This window comes from Bos mutus, chromosome 3 (genome assembly GCF_027580195.1).
Source record: "Bos mutus isolate GX-2022 chromosome 3, NWIPB_WYAK_1.1, whole genome shotgun sequence".
In the NCBI taxonomy this organism is placed as follows: Eukaryota; Metazoa; Chordata; class Mammalia; order Artiodactyla; family Bovidae; genus Bos; species Bos mutus.
The window spans coordinates 52,708,305-52,730,678 of NC_091619.1; the positions used below are offsets into that span (position 1 = coordinate 52,708,305).

Here is a 22,374-nt window from a genome sequence, read left to right on the forward strand (position 1 = left end):
TTCTCCCATTCTGAAGGCTGTCTTTTCACCTTGCTAATAGTTTCCTTTGATGTGCAGAAGCTTTTAAGTTTAATTAGGTCCCATTTGTTTATTTTTGCTTTTATTTCCAATATTCTGGGAGGTGGGTCATAGAGGATCCTGCTGTGATGTATGTCAGAGAGTGTTTTGCCTATGTTCTCCTCTAGGAGTTTTATAGTTTCTGGTCTTATGTTGAGATCTTTAATCCATTTTGAGTTTATTTTTGTGTATGGTGTTAGAAAGTGTTCTAGTTTCATTCTTTTACAAGTGGTTGACCAGATTTCCCAGCACCACTTGTTAAAGAGATTGTCTTTAATCCATTGTATATTCTTGCCTCCTTTGTCAAAGATAAGGTGTCCATATGTGCGTGGATTTATCTCTGGGCTTTCTATTTTGTTCCATTGATCTATATTTCTGTCTTTGTGCCAGTACCATACTGTCTTGATAACTGTGGCTTTGTAGTAGAGCCTGAAGTCAGGTAGGTTGATTCCTCCAGTTCCATTCTTCTTTCTCAAGATCGCTTTGGCTATTTGAGTTTTTTTGTATTTCCATACAAATTGTGAAATTATTTGTTCTAGCTCTGTGAAGAATACTGTTGGTAGCTTGATAGGGATTGCATTGAATCTATAAATTGTTTTGGGTAGTATACTAATTTTCACTATATTGATTCTTCCAATCCATGAACATGGTATATTTCTCCATCTATTAGTGTCCTCTTTGATTTCTTTCACCAGTGCTTTATAGTTTTCTATATATAGGTCTTTAGTTTCTTTAGGTAGATATATTCCCAAGTATTTTATTCTTTCCATTGCAATGGTGAATGGAATTGTTTCCTTAATTTCTCTTTCAGTTTTCTCATTATTAGTGTATAGGAATGCAAGGGATTTCTGTGTGTTGATTTTATATCCTGCAACTTTACTATAGTCATTGATTATTTCTAGTAATTTTCTGGTGGAGTCTTTAGGGTTTTCTATGTAGAGGATCATGTCATCTGCAAACAGTGAGAGATTTACTTCTTCTTTTCCAATTTGGATTCCTTTTATTTCTTTTTCTGCTCTGATTGCTGTGGCCAAAACTTCCAAAACTATGTTGAATAGTAATGGTGAAAGTGGGCACTCTTGTCTTGTTCCTGACTTTAGAGGAAATGCTTTCAATTTTTCACCATTGAGGATAATGTTTGCTGTGGGTTTGTCATATATAGCTTTTATTATGTTGAGATATGTTCCTACTATTCCTGCTTTCTGGAGAGTTTTTATCATAAATGGGTGTTGAATTTTGTCAAAGGCTTTCTCTGCATTTATTGAGATAATCATATGGTTTTTATTTTTCAATTTGTTAATGTGGTGTATTACATTGATTGATTTTATGGATATTGAAGAATCCTTGCATCCCTGGGATAAAGCCCACTTGGTCATGGTGTATGATCTTTTTAATGTGTTGTTGATTCTGATTGCTAGAATTTTGTTAAGGATTTTTGCATCTATGTTCATCAGTGATATTGGCCTGTAGTTTTTTTTTTTTTGGGATCTTTGTCAGGTTTTGGTAGTAGGGTGATGGTGGCCTCATAGAATGAGTTTGGAAGTTTACCTTCCTCTGCAATTTTCTGGAAGAGTTTGAGCAGGATAGGTGTTAGCTCTTCTCTAAATTTTTGGTAGAATTCAGCTGTGAAGCTGTCTGGACCTGGGCTTTTGTTTGCTGGAAGATTTTTGATTACAGTTTCAATTTCCATGCTTGTGATGGGTCTGTTAAGATTTTCTATTTCTTCCTGGTCGAGTTTTGGAAAGTTGTACTTTTCTAAGAATTTGTCCATTTCTTCCTCGTTGTCCATTTTATTGGCATATAATTGTTGATAATAGTCTCTTATGATCCTTTGTATTTCTGTGTTGTCTGTTGTGATCTCTCCATTTTCGTTTCTAATTTTATTGATTTGATTTTTCTCCCTTTGTTTCTTGATGAGTCTGGCTAATGGTTTCTCAATTTTATTTATCCTTTCAAAGAACCAGCTTTTGGTTTTGTTGATTTTTGCTATGGTCTCTTTTGTTTCTTTTGCATTTATTTCTGCTCTAATTTTTAAGATTTCTTTCCTTCTATTAACCCTGGGGTTCTTCATTTCTTCCTTTTCTAGTTGCTTTAGGTGTAGAGTTAGGTTATTTATTTGACTTTTTTCTCGTTTCTTGAGGTGTGCCTGTATTGTTATGAACTTTCCCCTTAGGACTGCTTTTACCGTGTCCCACAGGTTTTGGGTTGTTGTGTTTTCATTTTCATTCATTTCTATGCAAATTTTGATTTCTTTTTTGATTTCTTCTGTGATTTGTTGGTTATTCAGCAGCGTGTTGTTCAGCCTCCATATGCTGGAATTTTTAATAGTTTTTCTCCTGTAATTGAGATCTAATCTTACTGCATTGTGGTCAGAAAAGATGCTTGGAATGATTTCTATTTTTTTGAATTTACCAAGGCTAGCTTTATGACCCAGGATGTGATCTATCCTGGAGAAGGTTCCATGTGCGCTTGAGAAAAAGGTGAAATTCATTGTTTTGGGATGAAATGCTCACTGCCGAATCTGTGCCGAGCTTTGGAAGCACAGAGAGCAACATAACAGGGAGAAAAAATAAATAAACAATTAAAACTCACAGATTGCGAGCCCTACGGTAACTCCCCCAACAGAGAAGCAGTGCAGACGCCTGTGGACGCCATTCATTACTGGACATTTCATTGCACTCCAGAGAGAAGAAATACAGCTCCACCCACCAGAACACCGACACAAGCTTCCCTAACCAGGAAACCTTGACAAGCCACCTGTACAAACCCACATACAGTGAGGAAAAGCCACAATAAAGAGAACTCCACAAACTGCCAGAATACAGAAAGGACACCCCAAACTCAGCAATTTAAACAAGATGAAGAGACAGAGGAATACCCAGCAGATAAAAGAACAGGATAAATGCCCACCAAACCAAACTAAAGAGGAAGAGATAGGGAATCTACCTGATAAAGAATTCCGAATAATGATAGTGAAATTGATCCAAAATCTTGAAATTAAAATGGAATCACAGATAAATAGCCTGGAGACAAGGATTGAGAAGATGCAAGAAAGGTTTAACAAGGACCTAGAAGAAATAAAAAAGAGTCAATATATAATGAATAATGCAATAAATGAAATTAAAAACACTCTGGGGGCAACAAATAGTAGAATAACAGAGGCAGAAGATAGGATTAGTGAATTAGAAGATAGAATGGTAGAAATAAATGAATCAGAGAGGATAAAAGAAAAACGAATTAAAAGAAATGAGGACAATCTCAGAGACCTCCAGGACAATATTAAATGCTACAACATTCAATCATAGGGGTTCCAGAAGAAGAAGACAAAAAGAAAGACCATGAGAAAATACTTGAGGAGATAATAGTTGAAAACTTCCCTAAAATGGGGAAGGAAATAATCACCCAAGTCCAAGAAACCCAGAAAGTCCCAGACAGGATAAACCCAAGGAGAAACACCCCAAGACACATATTAATCAAATTAACAAAGATCAAACACAAAGAACAAATATTAAAAGCAGCAAGGGAAAAACAACAAATAACACACAAGGGAATTCCCATAAGGATAACAGCTGATCTTTCAATAGAAACTCTTCAAGCCAGGAGGGAATGGCAAGACATACTTAAAATGATGAAAGAAAATAACCTACAGCCCAGATTATTGTACCCAGCAAGGATTTCATTCAAGTATGAAGGAGAAATCAAAAGCTTTTCAGACAAGCAAAAGCTGAGAGAATTCAGCACCACCAAACCAGCTCTCCAACAAATACTAAAGGATATTCTCTAGACAGGAAACACAAAAACGGTGTATAAATTCGAACCCAAAACAATAAAGTAAATGGCAACGGGATTATACTTATCAGTAATTACCTTAAACGTAAATGGGTTGAATACCCCAACCAAAAGACAAAGACTGGCTGAATGGATACAAAAACAAGACCCCTACATATGTTGTCTACAGGAGACCCACCTCAAAACAGGGGACACATACAGACTGAAAGTGAAGGGCTGGAAAAAGATTTTCCATGCAAATAGGGACCAAAAGAAAGCAGGAGTAGCAATACTCATATCAGATAAAATAGACTTTAAAACAAAGGCTGTGAAAAGAGACAGAGAAGGTCACTACATAATGATCAAAGGATCAATCCAAGAAGAAGATATAACAATTATAAATATATATGCACCCAACACAGGAGCACCGCAGTATGTAAGACAAATGCTAACAAGTATGAAAGGAGAAATTAACAATAACACAATAATAGTGGGAGACTTTAATACCCCACTCACACCTATGGATAGATCAACTAAACAGAAAATTAACAAGGAAACACAAACTTTAAATGATACAGTAGACGAGTTAGACCTAATTGATATCTATAGGACATTTCATGCCATTGGGCTTTTTAAAACACATAAGGAAAAAAGTTCAAGGAGAAAACCAAATTTTGGTCCTAACTGTAAAGTTCTCACTCAGCTCACTGACTAAATGTTGCTTTCCATACCATCTTTTCCCTTGAAGATCAGAGAACACCCTGGACATGGCCTCAGAGATCCACATGCCAGCCCCAAAGTGCCTCATTGAGAACATCAATGGGCAACTGCTGGTTAATCCAGAAGCTCTGAAGATCCTGTCTGCCATCAAGCAGCCTGTTGTGGTGGTGGCTATCGTGGGCCTCTACCGCACAGGCAAGTCCTACCTGTTGAACAAGCTGGCCGGGAAGAACAAGGGTGAGTGACATAGGCAGAGCCCAGCCAAGTCCCTTCTGTCCACCCACACTCCCTGCGTGCAGCACAGTGATGTGAGGAGAGGAAGTGAGAGACCTGGGAGGGATATTGAAAGCTAACTTTCATTTTGGTGATGGGCTTCTAACATTCATTCTGTGCTGAAGGACAAGAGTCAACTCTTTCTTCCCACTTTGCTTTAACTTCCTCTTTAAAGTATGAACATGTCTTTCTGAAAGGAGTACAGTAGTTATAAATAAAACTAACATAGTTAATAATAAAACAATAAAACATTTACTAAAATGTATGTGGATTAACATCAAGCTTATAGTGATCTCTAAGGTAATACAAAAATTTCAGTTTGTACTAAATGCTCCAAATTCTTTTTCTCATAATTAAGATCAATATTGATTATGCTTTCATTTATTTCTTTAAACCTTGACTTTATTACCTAATGTCTCAATTTCCAGATCCAATCTACCTGCTATTAAAAATCCATCCTCTATTTTCCCCATGCCCCCTTGCAGGCTTCTCTCTGGGCTCCACGGTGCAGTCTCACACGAAGGGCATCTGGATGTGGTGTGTGCCTCATCCCAAGAAGCCAGACCATACTCTGGTTCTGCTTGATACCGAGGGCCTGGGGGATGTGGAGAAGGTAAAGAAATAAATCTTCTAATCCTGTTTATGTCAAATCAGTAGCCCTTCTCACACTATCACTTCCCACCCTTTGAATTGTGCTTCAAATATATACTATTAATGTATTATAGTTTTCGGAGAAGGCAATGGCACCCCACTCCAGTACTCTTGCTTGGAAAATCCCATGGATGCAGGAGCCTGGCAGGCTGCAGTCCATGGGGTCGCTAAGAGTCGGACACAACTGAGCGACTTCACTTTCACTTTTCCCTTTCATGCATTGGAGAAGGAAATGGCAACCCACTCCAGTGTTCTTGCCTGGAGAATCCCAGGGATGGGGGAGCCTGGTGAGCTGCCATCTATGGGGTCGCACAGAGTCAGACACGACTGAAGCGACTAATAGCAGCAGCATTATAGTTTTATTTTATTTTATTTTATTTACTTGTTTGTGCTCAAGATTTGACCTCAAATGCAATTTGAAGCAATCCAAAGTGAGCTTTATGTGAGAGCACTAAACACTAAATATGAGAATAATGGGCTAATTTAAGAATTGTTGCATATCTTGGCCACACATATAAGCATTGAGAGTGGTCAGCAAGGCCCACTGATATTTTTTGTAACCCATAAAATAATGACTAATGATTTCTTAAGTCATTTCCTTTCATATTGTAGGAAAACATTCTAATAAAGCTACTGAAGGTGCATCTAAACCTAACTAGAAAGTTTATAAACATGTCTGACTTGTCAGAGTGGGAATCCAGAAAGATGGTGGAAATAGTGTTATCTGCAGCTGTAAGATTAGTGAGAGAAGCAGAGTATAAGACCTGATGACAACAGCTTTGTTCATAAAGGATCATACATTGCTAGTCTTAGAAGTCTTAGAAAATTTTTGTTAAAGGGGTACATTTTAACTACTGTTTAAAAGGTGCTTCATCATGATATGTCATGGGAATAGAAGGTCATAATCTCAGTTCAGGAGATAGGTTTGAATTCTATTACCTGATCAAGTGCTTATTTGCTTTACACTCTCATATGCAGTTATATAAAGTCTTATTTAAATTTCACTACAGCATTGATTTTATGTTTTTAAAATCATATACAGATGGATAAAACTTTGCATAGGGAAATGATTAATGTGTTTCCAAATAGAGACAGATGGATTCAGAGTCTGTCCATCTGAACTGGAATCATGTGCTCTTAGTTACTTGACGTGGCTTCTCCAATGACTTCTAGGGAGACAACCAGAATGACTCCTGGATCTTTGCCCTGGCAATTCTCCTGAGCAGCACATTTGTATACAACAGCATAGGAGCCATCAATCAGCATGCCATTGACCAACTACAGTATCCTTTTTGTGGACTAGACAACATAAAATCTAGAAAAGAACAGCTTCATTTTATCAACAATTACACTGGTGGTCCACTGCAGAAGAATTCAGGAGTCCCCTCCTTAATGAACCCCATTATGCTTATGCTCACCATCCCTGTTTACCTCAATCACCACCCAAAGCCCAAGCCTTTCTGATCACACATCATCCTCAGACACTTAGTGCCGGAGTCAAGCCCCAGCAGGATCCAGGGATACCCTCAGGATGGACGGCGTCAGCAAGAGAGAAAGTAAAGGAGAGAAAAAGAGGCTTATATTCCTTGGTTTACACAGAAAGCCAATAAATCCCCTGACATGGGACTTGCTCTGTTCACAGAGGCCACAGGCATCCTCTCGATGGAGCAAAAATGCAGAGCAACTTCCCTCCAGAGTGGAGACGCAGAGTGCCTCCTCGATTGGGTCTTAGAAGCCTGGGGAAAAAAGTGAACTCAGAGAGCCTCTGTGCTTCAGGGAATCAGCCTGAAAAAACAGAGAGAGAGAGTGAGAGAGAGAGAGAGAGAAAGAATGACACGGGGAGACCCAGCTTAGGTGGAACGGGTCTGCAGCTTTATTTTCAAAAGGGGATTTTATACCCTGAGTTACACATTTCCAGAAGTGAAAGATACAAAGCCATGCAGAATCAGCTCAACATTACATAAATTTTACCTTTATCAAAACCAGGACATTTTTTGCATAGCTATTCATAAACAAGGGTCTTATGTTATATACATTGTCTTCTGGCACTGCAGCCTGTTAACATTTTGTAACTCTTTCTTGATAAAGGTTGATCAACCAGAAAACCTGCTTTCTCTTTATCTTTCCAGTCTGCAGTCCCCCTCAGGAAACAGAGCTACATTCTTATGGAGCAAAGGTGCAGTGGGTTACAACAAAGAACGAACGTATTAACTCAAGGGTCTTATGTTGCTAATGCCAAGGCTACTGCTTGTATTTCTTGCATACCAACTATACTAGCTAATCCACTCCCAGGCGCACATTGGGTAAAGGACAAGGAAACTCGGTAGCAAACATTGGCTCAACAATGCAGTATTATTCTAGTAAAGCTTTTTTATCACTCAAAGGTTATGCTTGGGGTGTTGTGAACAATCGTGTGCGTTAGTTGCAAGAGTGTAGATAAACCTGCCAAGCAAGCTAAAATAGTAATAGAGGGGTTAGAATTAAAATGCTCCTTTCAAGCCCAGGAGACTTATTAACTAGAGCTTTAAGTTGATTTTCTTCAGAGAAAGGTGGTCGGGGATAGCCCCCTGTTAATGTCAGAAGTTTGGTGAAAGGCATAATATAGTAAACAGTAGATAGACAGACTTTGGTTTTGGGGTAGATGCTCGAGCAGGTCCAGGGAGTCCCTCAAATCCTGATCCACCTTTGCCTGTCAGGTCTTCTCCTCATGACCTTTGTCATGGGTGGAATCTCCCGTGGTGGCTCCTGGCAACTTAGCTGCACAAGGTTCTGTATGCCTTCTATCTGAGTTAATATTTTTGGGTCACAATCTCCTCAGGAGCTTCCTGTGTGTAATCTGAAGCTGACCCTAGTCCCTAGATAGCATGTATATGTGTGTGTGCTAAGTCGATCAGTCATGTCTGATTGTTTGTGACCCTATGGACTGTGGCCCACCAGGCTCGTTTGTCGAAGGGATTCTCCAGGCAATAATTCTGGAGTGCATTGCCATGCCCTCCTCCAGAGGGTCTTACTAACCCAGAGATCAAACCCATGTCTCTTAAGTCTTCTGCATTAGCAGGAGGGTTCTTTACCACTGGTACCACCTGGGAAGCTCACCCAGACAGTAAGGAGAGACAAAAGAGGATGGCAGATCACTTGAGATTGGCAGGTGGCAGGTTTAATAAGCAAGAGGATTTACTTAGGTATCTTTTCTTAGGTGACTGGAAGACTAACAGATTCCCACCCACCAAAAATTTTGGACCCACCCGCCAAATTTTAAAGGTCTCTTTAGACTCCTAAACTGGACCTGGTGAGTACACAGTCCAGATGGTCTTAGCACCACATTACTATCTCAAAGAGGCTGTGTCCGTGTGCAGCTTCCAGCATGGGGAAGGCAAGTGCAATGCATGTTCCAAAGATGGAGAAGAGGGTGAGCATACTCCAATTGCCTGGCTCCACCTCAGGGGACAAAACTGCAGTCATATTTGATCACCTCCCCCTACAAATATCCATTGACAAACCCTCGGTATCCTCTAAAACTCAAGTTCTCATTCAGCTTCTTCTTGGCCTTTAAGTATGGTGGTTCTTTGATTCTTGGCTTCTATTCTTCTTTTCCTAGTCCCTAGGCATCTCATCCAGCCTCAGACTTTCACTAGCACCTTTATGTCAGTTACCATGACATTTATATAAGCAATCATGACCACCACTCTCAGGTACAAAATTGTGTATCTAGTTGATTACAAGTCTCCATTTAGATGTGTAAGAAACATCTCAAACTTAACATGCAAAAACAACACAAAAGTCTTAAATATTTAAGTGACTATAATGAATTGAATATTATCATGCTTCTGGCACTATTAAAGTAGAAATACATGGGGGATTCTTTTTTAAGAAAATCAATATATTTTAATTGGAGGATAATTACTTTACAATTTTGTGACAGTTTTTGCCATACATTGACATTAATCAGCCATGGTTACACATGTGTCCCCTATCCTGAACCCCTCTTCCCTCCTCCCTCCCCACCCCACCCCTCTGCATTATCCCAGGGCACCAGCTTTGGTTGTCCTGCTTCATGCATTGAATTACACTGGCCATCTATTTTACCTATGGTAATATACATTTTTCAATGCTATTCTCTCAAATCATCCCACCCTGGCCTTCTCCCACAGACTCCAAAAGTCTGTTCTTTACATCTGTTTCTCTTTTGCTGCCCTCCATATAGGATCATCATTACCATCTTTCTAAATTCCACATATATGCATTAATATATAGTATTTGTGTTTCTCTTTCTGACTACTTCACTCTATATAATAGGCTCCTGTTTTATTCACCTCATTAGAACTGACTCAAATGTGTTCCTTTTTATAGCTGAGTAATATTCCATTGAGTATATGTACTACAACTTCCTTATCCATTCATCTGCCAATGAACATCTAGGTTGCTTCCATATCCTAGTTATTGTAAATAGTGCTGCAATGAACATTGGGGTACATGTGTCTCTTTCAATTTGGTTTTTTGGGTGTATGCCCAGCAGTAATATCGCTGGGTTGTATGGCATGTCTATTCCCAGTTTTTTAAGGAAACTCAACACTGTTCCCCATAGTGGCTGTACCAGTTTGCATTCCCACCAACAGTGTAAAAGAGTTCCCTTTTCTACACACCCTCTCTAGCATTTATTGTTTGTGGACATTTTGATGATGGCCATTCTGACTGGCATGAGATGATACCTCATTGTGGTTTTGATTTGCATTTGTATAATAATGAGTGATGTTGAGCACCTTTTCATGTGTTTTTTTTTTTAATTTTTATTTTATTTTTAAACTTTACATAATTGTATTAGTTTTGCCAAATATCAAAATGAATCCGCCACAGGTATACATGTGTTCCCCATCCTGAACCCTCCTCCCTCCTCCCTCCCCATACCATCCCTCTGGGTCGTCCCAGTGCACTAGCCCCCAGTCAGAATGGCTGCGATCCAAAAGTCTACAAATAATAAATGCTGGAGAGGGTGTGGAGAAAAGGGAACCCTCTTACACTGTTGGTGGGAATGCAAACTTACAGCCACTATGGAGAACAGTGTGGAGATTCCTTAAAAACTGGAAATAGAACTGCCTTATGATTTGCTGGGCATACACACTGAGGAAACCAGAAGGAAAGAGACACGTGTACCCCAATGTTCAAGCACTGTTTATAATAGCCAGGACATGGAAGCAACCTAGATGTCCATCAGCAGATGAATGGATAAGAAAGCAGTGGTACATATACACAATGGAGTATTACTCAGCCATTAAAAAGAATACATTTGAATCAGTTCTTGAGGTGGATGAAACTGGAGCCTATTATACAGAGTGAAGTGCATATATATGGAATTTTCATGTGTTTTTTAATCATCTATATGTCTTCTTTGGAGAAATCTCTGTTTAATTCTTTTGCCTACTTTTTGATTGGATTGTTTGCTTTTTCAGTATTGAGCTTCATGAGCTTCTTGAATATTTTGGAGATTAAATCTTTGTCAGTTGTTTCATTTGCTATTATTTTCTCCCATCCTGAAGGCTGTCTTTTCACCTTGCTTATAGTCTCCTTCGTTGTGCAAAAGCTTTTAAGTTTAAATAAGTCCCATTTGTTTATTTTTGGTTTTATTTCCATTACTCTGGGAGGTGGGTCATAGAAGATCTTGCTGTGATTTATGTCATCAAGTGTTCTTCCTATGTTTTCCTCTAAGAGTTTATAGTTTATAGTTTCCTCTATAGAGTTTTATAGTTTCTGGTCTTATGTTGAGATCTTTAATCCATTTCAAGTTTATTTTTGTGTATGGTGTTAGAAAGTGTTCTAGTTTCATTCTTTTATGTGTGGTTGAGCAGTTTTCCCAGCACTTAAAGAGACTATCTTTTCTCCATTGTATATTTTTGCTTTCTTTGTCAAAGATAAGGTGTCCATACATGTGTGGAATTATCTCTGGAAAAGTCTTAAATTTTTGACCAAAAGCACTCCTTCAACATCACAGTAAATTTCCATAGCACTCATAGAGATTTTTGGATCAAAAGCTTAGTATTCATCCTAGACAATTCCTTTCTTTATATCCTACAAACTATTGCTGCAGTCTGGTCAGCTCCCCTGTCATAGGTATTTGCCAAGGCTGGCTAATGCCCACCACTCCTTCAATGGTAATTTCAGTTTAAGCTTCCATCTTCTCACCTCCAGGTTATCTTTTAACTGCCTAAGCTTCTCTTTCTCTTCTCTCTTGCCTCTCCTAGGTACAGCACCTGCCAGTTTTTGTTTTAAAACAAACATTCAGGTCATATTCCCCTCTCAATTTAAAGCTTCTCTTTGGCTTCTCATTAAATTTAGATTAAAATTCAAACACTTTCTATGGCCTACAGTGCCTACATAGTCTGGACCTTAGCTATTCCAGGACTTCTGCCCTAGCCACGCTGGCCTCCCTGCTGTATTGTTAGACACACTCAATGGTTTCCCCTCTGAGGTTTTGCAGGAGCTATTTCCTCTGCCAGGAAGGTTTCTCCAGTGGATTAGTACATGGCAGCCTCTCTCAGTTCATTTAGATTTCTGCACAATGATCACCTCAGAATGAATTTACCTGAACCACCATATAAACCAGCACCATGCACAGATACACATAGTTATTCTCTAAAGTTTAGCTGAGGTTCATTTTTCTTCAAGGCAACTATTATCAATATCTCAGGTTTATTATATTTTTGTTTACTTGTTTATCATCTGTCCCCCTCTCCAGAATGTGTGTGTGTGTGTGTGTGTGTGTGTGTGTGTGTGTGTGTGTGTTAGTCACTCAGTCATGTCCGACTCTTTACGACCCCATAGACTATAGCCAGCCAGGCTCCTCTGGCCATGGAATTCTCCAGGCAAGAATACTGGAGTGGGTTGCCATTCCATTCTCCAGGGAATCTTCCTAACCCAGTAATTGTACCTGGGTCTCCTGCAATGCAGGCAGATTCTTTACCTTCTGAGCCACCAGGGAAGCCCTCACTAGAATGTAGATGGTAGCATTTTCTCACTCATTGCAATGTTATTTATCCCTAGGACAATTCCTGGTTTATAGTAATTGCTCAATAAATGTTTGTGGAATGAATGAATGAGCTAATTAACAAAAATTATTTTAGATAAGCTTTGGGGAACAGTATAGCATAAAAGGTGCTACTCCTTTTCTGCAGTTTTCCTATGTTAGCATCCCAGCTATGTGACAGAGCTGACACGTCGAATCAGGGCAAAATCCTCGCCTGATAAACATGAGGTCCAAGACTCAGCCAACTTTGTGAGTTTTTTTCCAGACTTTGTGTGGACTCTGAGAGATTTCTCCCTGGGGCTGGAAGCAGATGGACAATCCATCACTACTGATGAGTACCTGGAGAATTCACTGAAGCTAAAACAAGGTTACTGGGACTCATGGTTGGCAAACAAAAAAAGAGAAAACAGTATCAGAATGACCATTTCAAAATGCAGATGCTGAAAATTATAATTTTATAACTTTGTTATCCTGGCTGTTCTATTAGAAGAAATGAAATGTTTCTTAGATAAATCAGTGCAATCTAATTTTAAGTTACTTCCTTCTTGGAGAAGGAAAGAAATTTCATTTCTCTACCCCTTTAATTATTGGGTCTGATCCATGATTAGTTCATTTTTACCTCTTTATATAAGATTTGTGCAAATTACAAAGTTGAAGGGTATATATTTGAAGTAGCCTGAATTTGTAAAACCTCTGATTTTCTTTCCTCTAGGAAATGATAAAAAAACTAAAAACTTTAATGAACCTCGGTTATGTATCCGAAAGTTCTTCCCAGAGAAAAAGTGCTTCATCTTTGATCGGCCTGCTCCTAGGAAGTACCTCATCCACCTGGAGCAGCTACAAGAGGAAGATTTGAACCCTGAATTCAGAGAACAAGTTGCAGACTTCTGCTTCTACATCCTCAGCCATTCCAAGGCCAAGACTCTCTCAGGCGGTATCACAGTCAATGGGCCTCGTGAGTCCCTCTTAGTCTCTTTAGTTACCTAGACTTTCCTACTGCCATTATAGACAACAGAATTGGGAGGCATGAGGATTACTTCTGACAAATACAGAGTCTAATGATGCCAAGGAAAACACACTGCAAGGGTCACATTGTGAATTTTACATATGAACTAAAACTATTTCTGGTATTATCTAATATTCACATGAGTCAGATGAATAAAGAAAAAGAAGTAGAATCTAACTCTGGTGTAGTAATGTTTTCCACCAACTTCTCAACTCCATTTTTATGAAATTCCTTCCAGGAGAGGTGTATTATTGACAAAGTTAGGAAAAGGCCTAAACATTCCATGTATGTGAGGCTTTGCTTCTCACCTTAACACAATTCTCTTGTTAATCAATGCAAAAATGTGTGATTAGGCACTCTGATTAGAAGTGCTTGCCATGTACCAACCACTGGGCATAATCCTCATTCCAACCTGATGGGAACAAAAGGTACTTAAACAATTTATGTAAACCTAATGATTAAACACTGATAAGTACAGGGAACCATACCTGAAAGGACCTGCGGGTGACTTCAAGGAGGTTAAAGTCTGAGCCCAGTGAAAAGATCTTGAGGAATGACAGGCAAAGAGGTAAAGATATGTAATTTATGTTTCATACAGTCCTTCAGAATGTTTTATAGATAACATGCTAGAGGGATGTGCATGAAGCAACAAGAAGATGAATGGTACTTGCAGTATTTTATAATAAATGGTGACTATGTAGGCTAAAATAGTGGCAATAGAGATTGTCAAAATTAACAGAATCCTCACATATTTTGAATATCAAATCCATAAATTTTGATGATGGAAGGCATGTGGGTGTGTGGAAGTAATGATATGGCAGTGTTAAGCTTAACTCCAGGATTCTGAACTTAAGCAATTACTTGAACAAATGTTATTTACTAAAAGAAATATCCAGAATAGTTTCCAGAATGGATGAAGTTGTTTAGATCTGGATTATTTAGTATTGATTTTCCTTCCTGCCAATGCAGGTGACAATAAGAGACTTGAGTTCAACCACTTGGGTTGGGAAGATCCCCTGGTGGAGGAAATGGCAACCCACACCAGTATTCTTGCCTAGAGAATCCCATGGACAGAGGACTCTGGCAGGGTCCAGTCCATAGGGTCACAAAAAGTCAGACATGACTGAAGTGACTTAGCACACATGCATATAAGTGATATCATATGATATCTGTCTTTCACTGTTTGATTATTTCATTTAGTGTGATAATCTCTAGGCCCATTTATATTGCTGCAAAGCACATTATTTCATTTTTATGGCTGGGTAATATTCCATTATATATATGTACCATATCTTCTTTATCCATTCATTTTTTTTTTTTTTTGATCCATTCATTGTTTGGACATTTGGTTGCTTCTATGTCCTGACTGGGGCTTCCCTGGTGGCTCAGTGGTAAAGAATCCACTTGCAATGTGGGAGACCTAGGTTTGATCCCTGAGTCAGGAAGATTCCCCTGGAGGAGGGTACAGCAACCCCATTCCAGTATTCATGTCTGGAGAATCCCATGGACAGAGGGGTCTTGTGGGTTACAATCCATAGGGTCGCAGAGTCAGACATGACTAAAGTGACTGAGCATGCATGCATGTCCTGACTATTATAAATAGTGCTGCTATTAAGATTGGTGTGCACACATCTTTTCATATAATAGTTTTCTCTGTATATATGCCCAAGATTAGGGTTTCAGGGTCATAAGAGGACTCTATTTTTCATTTTTTAGGGAACCTCCATAATGTTCTCCATAGTGACTGCATCAATTTATATTCCCACCAACAGTGTATGAGGGTCCACCTTTTCTTCACACCCTCTCCAGCATTTGCTATTTGTAGACCTTTGAACAATGGCATTCTGACCAGTATGAGGTGATAGCTTATTGTAGTAAAGAACTAGTAGTTGTAGGGCCACAAACCACTCCAGTTTCCCAAGGCTGTGATTTCCTGGTATGTAAGACTTTCAGTGTTAAAACCAGAATTCCCTGGAAAACTTGGATGAATTGATCACACTGCATGGAGCTCTGATGAAAGAATATCTAGGAAAACTCTCTTATTTAGGCCAGAAACAGAACTAGTGAGATGCATCACATGTACACTTACATTTACACACACATGTGCTTATTGTACATTAAAATGTCTCCTTGACCTTTATATTACTTAGAATTGAGAAAGGAAGAGGAATTCATTAAAAAAAGAAGGGAGATTCAGGAAGGCTAAGAAAATATTAAGACTTACCATTTTGTCTGCAAAATATCCTTACTCTAACCCATTCATTCCAATAGCTTCCATTTAGGTGAAGGAAGAAGGAGGAAAGGGAAGCTTTAAACTATTCTGAACCTAGAGGGTAACAAAATATCCCATCACAATTCTTCTTAAAAATTCTTAAAACTACTGTTTGTAACACTGGAAAAGCATAAAAAGTGCACTATCAGTTGACTCAGAATGATTAAATTTGCATGCTCAGGACTAAACTAACACAGCTTATTCCTCTGTCTCACCAACTCTTAGTCACTGTTTTTTAAATTCCCTTTCATAGGACTAGAGAGCCTGGTGCTGACCTATGTCAATTCCATCACAGTGGGGATCTGCCCTGCATGGAGAGTGCAGTCCTGGCCTTGGCCGAGATTGAGAACTTGGCTGCAGTGCAAAAGGCCATTGCCCACTATGACCAGCAGATGGGCCAGAAGCTGAAGTTGCCCACGGAAACCCTCCAGGAACTGCTGGACCTGCACAGGGCCACTGAGAAAGAGGCCATTGAAGTCTTCATGAAGAACTCTTTCAAGGATGTGGACCAAGTGTTTCAGAAAAAATTAGAGGTATGTTTGCTATTCTGGTTAATGAGAGGAAGAAAAATCTGGGCCTTTCTCTTTTTTGTTTTTAATTGGAAGATAATTGCTTTACAATATTGCATTGGTTTCTTCCATACAACAATGTGAATAAGCCTTTCTTGCTATAAATAGTCCTCCCAGACCCAAGGATAGCAGCCCTCAGTTATATGTACTCATTTGCACTCTTTACTAAAAGAACAGACTATTCTTAGCCTTAGTCCTGGAAACTATGGTACCATGACCAACTATGGTTATTAAAAATATCCTCATCTATTAATCTCTACCCTATAGATGTCATATTTTAATCAAACAAGTAAACTGTAACACTGTATTTATGTAAGATTATTTTAATTTATTTTTTAATTTAGAGTTAGTCAAAGACACAGTGCTTTCATATTCCCTGCTAATAACATAGAAGGATTTGCTTCTTTGTGAAAACCCTAAAAACTTTTTGTGTTTAATGTAAAGCAACAATAAATATTCAGAAAGACAAGAAAGAGAAATCAATCATTAGCATTCTATTTGAGGACTCAAGTCTGAGTTCTTCCAAATTGAGGAAGGATTGTTGTATGACAAATTATCATTTGACAGATGACAATTCCTTCCCTGACTTGTAGGGCAGAATTTTATAAATCATACCTTCCTGCTTTCACAGGTTCTGATGAAACTAAATAGTGAAGGTCTGCAGGCTTTGGATATCTTTCTAGACCAAAGAAACATGCAAATTCTCTTCTATAATTGAATGTAGGTAAAAATGCTGTTCTGTAGGCTTTCTCCATACAGACATTAACTGCAGTACAATCTCCATTACCTTCTTTAGCCTTTTATTGAGAAAATATGCAAAAGTACTATTATTTTAAAGAATATACCACTAATCATTGACCCTTTGAGCACTTATAAAGAAGTCACTGGGCTTAACAATTTATACCACTGCATATAATCCTGACAGGGAATCTATGAGATAGATACAATTTCCTGTGTTTTACCAACAAATAAATCTCATTTCATAAAGATTGAGTGTCACTAAGTCACAAATTGGCAGAACCAGAACCTCCTGCAGGCCTATCATACTGGACAATTGTGTGGTAAACTATTAGGAACTTAAAAAGAGAAGTCTCAAATGAGCAGTGTTTATGCTTTGAGAATCATTCTCTGAAGCTAAAAAACCATAGCAAAAAAAGCTTCAGATAAACACAAGGAGAAGTAGATGCATTTTTTAAACCAGCATTCTATTGAAGAGTTGTCTAGAATCTCCCAACATGGTGAGGGCTGTGTTATATTTATGTGCCACATTCTCTGCAGGAGAAGCATTTCCCAGTAATCCACATTGGTTCACATTCTCATCATTGCTTACGGTGCCATTTGTGCTATTTTTCACCTCACAGGACAAGTTAGAAGCAAAACTAGATGACTTTTGTAAACAAAACATGAAAGCATCCTCAGATTACTGCATGGCTTTAATTCAGGACATTTTTCATCCTCTATATGAAGATGTGAAGCAGGGAAAATTTTCTAAACCAGGAGGTTATTATTTATTTATTAAGAAGATGAATGAGCTGAAGAATAAGTACCACCAGGTCCCCAGAAAGGGGGTACAGGTAAAGTACAAACTGATCACCTTTTCTGGGGCCTCGCTGAAGTGACTCTTTCAAACTACAGTGGGAACAACAAAAATGCAATGGGTAAATGGTGCCTGTGGCTTTCATTGACTATTCACTGGTTTATTCAGTAGGACAGACTACCATGAGGTGAAGAGCTGGTTCATTCCATGGTAGTGCTTCTTGGAGGCACAGATGGGAGCCCTCAAAAACTCTTGCAGAATTTATTCAATAATTTAGTCATTCTATCATCCAACAATTCTCTACTCAGGCCTAACAATATGTCTATAACTGGGATTGCTGCTGCTGCTGCTAAGTTGCTTCAGTCGTGTCCGACTCTGTGTGACCCCATAGACAGCAACCCACCAGGCTCCCCCGTCCCTGGGATTCTCCAGGCAAGAACACTGGAGTGGGTTGCCATTTCCTTATCCAGTGCATGAAAGCAAAAAGTGAAAGTGAGGTCTCTCAGTTGTGTCCAGTGCCACCACCCCATGGACTGCAACCAGGCTCCTCTGTCCATGGGAAGGCAAAGTGAAATCTCTCAATAACTGGGATTCAGTTGTTGTCACTCAGTCATGTCTTTGAGACCCCATGAATCTGCAGCCACACCAGGCCTCCTGTCTGTCACCAACTCCTGGGATTTTCCAGGCAAGAGACCATCCAGCCATCTCATCTGCTGTCATCCCCTTCTCCTCCTGCCTCCAATCCGTCCCAGCATCAGGATCTTTTCCAATGAGTCAACTCTCCATGAGGTGGCCAAAACTGAGTTTAGCTTTACATTATTTCCAAAAACACAGGGCTGACTTTAGAATGGAGTTCTTTCCAAGGGATTCAAGAGTCTTCTCAACACCAAGTTCAAGCATCAAGTCATCACAGTCCAATTCTCACATCCATACTTGACTACTAGAAAAACCGTAGCCTTGACTAGACAGAGCTTTGTTGGCAAAGTAATGTCTCTGCTTTTCAATATGCTATCTATGTTGGTCATAACTTTTCTTCCAAGGAGTAAGCTGGGATTAGTGCAGTTTAAAAACAAGCAAGTTCTTTCAAAGTATTCATCAGCAATCAACAAAGTATAGCTTACAAAAAATCTAATAATAATAACAGTTCACATATAGACCTTATTTTGTGTTAGGAAACAAATGGGTTTAACTCATTCAATCCTCACAAAAGCACTATGAAGTATCAATGTCCTCATTTTATAAATAAGAAAACTGAAGTAAGTAAAATAACTCACCTAAGATGTACAGGTAATAAGTGGTACAGATAAAATGGAAACACTAATAGGAAACTCTGGGCTCATAAGTATGCTTCTGTGCCAGTATACTCAGGTTATATCAGTTAGAATTAGGTTTGGGCACATATTATTAAAAAAAAAAAAAGAGTGTCTTAAGAACACAAAAGTTTCTTTCTCTCTTATATACAAGAAGTAAGGCAGAGGGGTCCAGGCTGCTATGACAATTCCACAATCATGCTGTTCCCAGACTCCTTCCTGTTCTGCTCCAGCACCTTAGCACCCAGCCTCCATCTTCAAGGTCAATTCATGGTGTAAGATGGCTGTTGGAGTTTCACCCATTCCTTCCATATTACAGATGGGAAGAAAGGGGGAAAACAGAAGAGTAAAAGTCTCTGGATCAACTCTCTTTAAGGCTTTTGCATAAGTGGTATTAGCCAAATTTTAATCATATGGCCACCTCCAGCTATCAGGAGGTTGACTAAAAAAATGCAGTGTTTTATCATGGCCTATGATGTGCCCTGATTGGAAAAAAAAATAGGTTCTATTACTGAGAACAAAGGGGGAAAAATATTAGGGTGACTCTAGAAGCTGCTTTTGCAGAGATAAAAATTGCCCTGAAGAAAAATAAAGCAGGGTACAGGCCTAGGGAGGAAGGGAACATGGTCCTATTTTATATGTAGGATTTTAGAGAGGGCCTCTCTGGTGAGATGCTGTTTCAACAGTCTTCAATGAAGTCAGGAAGTAAGCCAAGCAATCATCTAGAAGAAGATAATTTCAAACAACAGAAAATCCCAGAAGGATGAATTGGTTTATGTCCAACAAATGTGGCAAGAGGGCAATGAGCAAAGAAAGAGATGGCAGGAGGTGAGGTCAGAGAGATGTTCAAGGCCAGAGGCTAACTAGGTAGTATCCTGGAGGGCCCTGAGAGCAGTTTCAGTTTTACTTGAAAAGAGCTGGAAAATCAGCAGAGGATTTGGTGCATCAAAGTGAAGTAATCTTTCTTAAAGTGATATGATGCCAGCTGCTCTCAGGAAATCAGACTGTAGGGGAGCAAGAGTAGAAGGAAGTAGGGAGACCAATTATGATGCTAATACCATGGTCCAGGCAAGAAGAGATACTATCTTGGACTGGTGTGTTTGGGAGAAATAGGTTGCAACTGATGGGCTCTTGCTGGTTTTATTTTGAATCCAAAGCAAATACCATTAGCTGATGTAAAGAACAGCCATAAGTTTTGTAATCCATACAATTAGAAGATTAGCTTTACTGATTACATTTCTAACATTGGGGTGACTGAGAATGAAGCAAATTTGAGGATGGATCTAGAGTTGGGTTTTAAGCCAGTTTGATATAGTATTCATTAATAAATTCTAAAATGGGTAAAATGAAATTGAATTGAAATATGTATTGCTAGGTTTTCCTTTAACCCATAGTCTCTATTTCCTAATTTTAACTTGGTCTGCATCAATAGACAGAAGAGACACTGAGCAAATATTTGGATTCCAAAGAGGGTGTGGCTGATGCACTTCTACAGACTGATCATTTGCTGACAGAAAAGGAGAAAGAGATTGAAGGTGAGAACAGCTGAAAACACTCTGCTGCTGCTAAGTTGCTCCAGTCATGTTCCAACTCTGTGTCACCCCACAGATGGCAGCCCACCAGGCTCCCTGTCCCTGGGATTCTCCAGGCAAGAACACTGGAGTGGGTTGCCATTTCCTTCTCCAATGCAAGAAAGTGAAAAGTGAAAGTGAAGTCTCTCAGTGTCCGACTCTTTTGTGACCCCATGGACTGCAGCCTACCAGGCTCCTCCTTCCTCAGGGTTTTCCAGGCAAGAGGACTGGAGTGGGGTGCCATTGCCTTCTCTGTGAAAACACTGTAGATAGTTAGAAAGCCCCAGAAATGTTAATGTTAGCCACATTCATCCACCTGAAATATTACTATAGTGCAAAAAATAGCAAGTATATTTCATATTTTTAAAGGATTATTTACTTAACCAATATTTATATTCATCTGTCTTCTAATTTATTCTTGTTGTTTAGTTGTAATTTGTGTCCAACTCTCTTGCAACCCCGTGGACTGTAGCCTGCCAGGCTCCTCTGCCCATGCGATTCTCCAGGCAAGAACACTGGAGTGGGTTGCCATGCCCTCCTCCAGGGGATCTCCACCAAGGGATCAAACTCACATCTCCTGCATTGGCAGTCAGATTCTGATTGTTCAGTGCAAAAATGAACACAAGAGGCTTTCTTCATGAGATAAGCAAACAAGTAAAAAGGGTGAAAGCAGAAATAAAGCTATAAAAAAAAATTAAGATTCTCATATTTCTCTGCTTATTTTTCTTCTTAAGTGAAACGTATAAAGTCTGAAGCTGCAGAAGCTGCAAACAAAATGTTAGAGGAAATGCAAAAGAAGAATGAACAGATGATGCAAGAAAAAGAAGCGAGTTATCAGGAACATTTGAAGCAACTGACTGAGAAGATGGAAAAGGAGAGGGCCCAGTTAATAGCAGACCAAGAGAGGGTGCTAGCCCTTAAACTTGAGGTATTCAATTGTAGCATCTCCATTCTATCTTCCACTGTGCTGAATCAAAAGCTCTTAGAAGTTAGAGCATTATATCAGTTTAAGGACTGTTCTAGCCCAAGCACTAGTAGACACTTCATTTCCTTACTGCTTCTACCCCTAACCATCTCTGGTTATTGAAGTCTATCTTGTTGTTTAGTTGCTAAGTGGTGCCCGACCCCTTTTGGACCCCATGGACTCTAGCCTACCAGACTCCTCTGTCCATGGGATTTTCCAGACAAGAATACTGGAGTGGGTTGCCATTTCCTTCTCCAGGGGATCTTCCCAACCCAGGTCTCCTGCATTTCAGGCAGATTCTCTACCATCTGAGCCACCAGGAGATTCCATATCATACAATGAACCACATACCCAGGCTACTAGTTTCTTCCTGATCTCTGGGCTGTTCTCCAACTCTATGCTGAGTCGGGATGTCTACCCTGTAATAGAGCATGGACCAGTGTAGGCTTTACCTCCTGAACTTATTTCTGTTATCTCTGCTACAAAAATTTGGAGATTTGTACTAAATTCCCTGATCAAACACCTCCTGTGATTCTGAATTTTGTAGTAATCCTTCCTATATTGTCTCTTCATCTTCCTTGCCTTCTTGGATATACATTTGGGAGTTCATGTGATATACAGCTGAGATAGAACAGGACAGTTTTTCTTTAAAGACTGT

General features: G+C 39.2%; 1 protein-coding gene across 1 annotated transcript in view; it reads left to right on the plus strand.

Moving 5' to 3' along the window:
• GBP2 (guanylate binding protein 2) overlaps positions 1-22,374 on the plus strand; it is a 34,300-nt gene that overhangs the window by 6,324 nt on the left and 5,602 nt on the right. The window contains 10 exon segments of the mRNA XM_070367740.1: positions 4,574-4,782; positions 5,304-5,431; positions 6,643-6,752; positions 12,658-12,854; positions 13,200-13,442; positions 16,019-16,054; positions 16,057-16,298; positions 17,696-17,908; positions 20,614-20,716; positions 21,487-21,680. Coding sequence (XP_070223841.1) covers positions 4,593-4,782; positions 5,304-5,431; positions 6,643-6,752; positions 12,658-12,854; positions 13,200-13,442; positions 16,019-16,054; positions 16,057-16,298; positions 17,696-17,908; positions 20,614-20,716; positions 21,487-21,680 — 1,656 coding nt within the window. The 5' untranslated portion in view covers positions 4,574-4,592.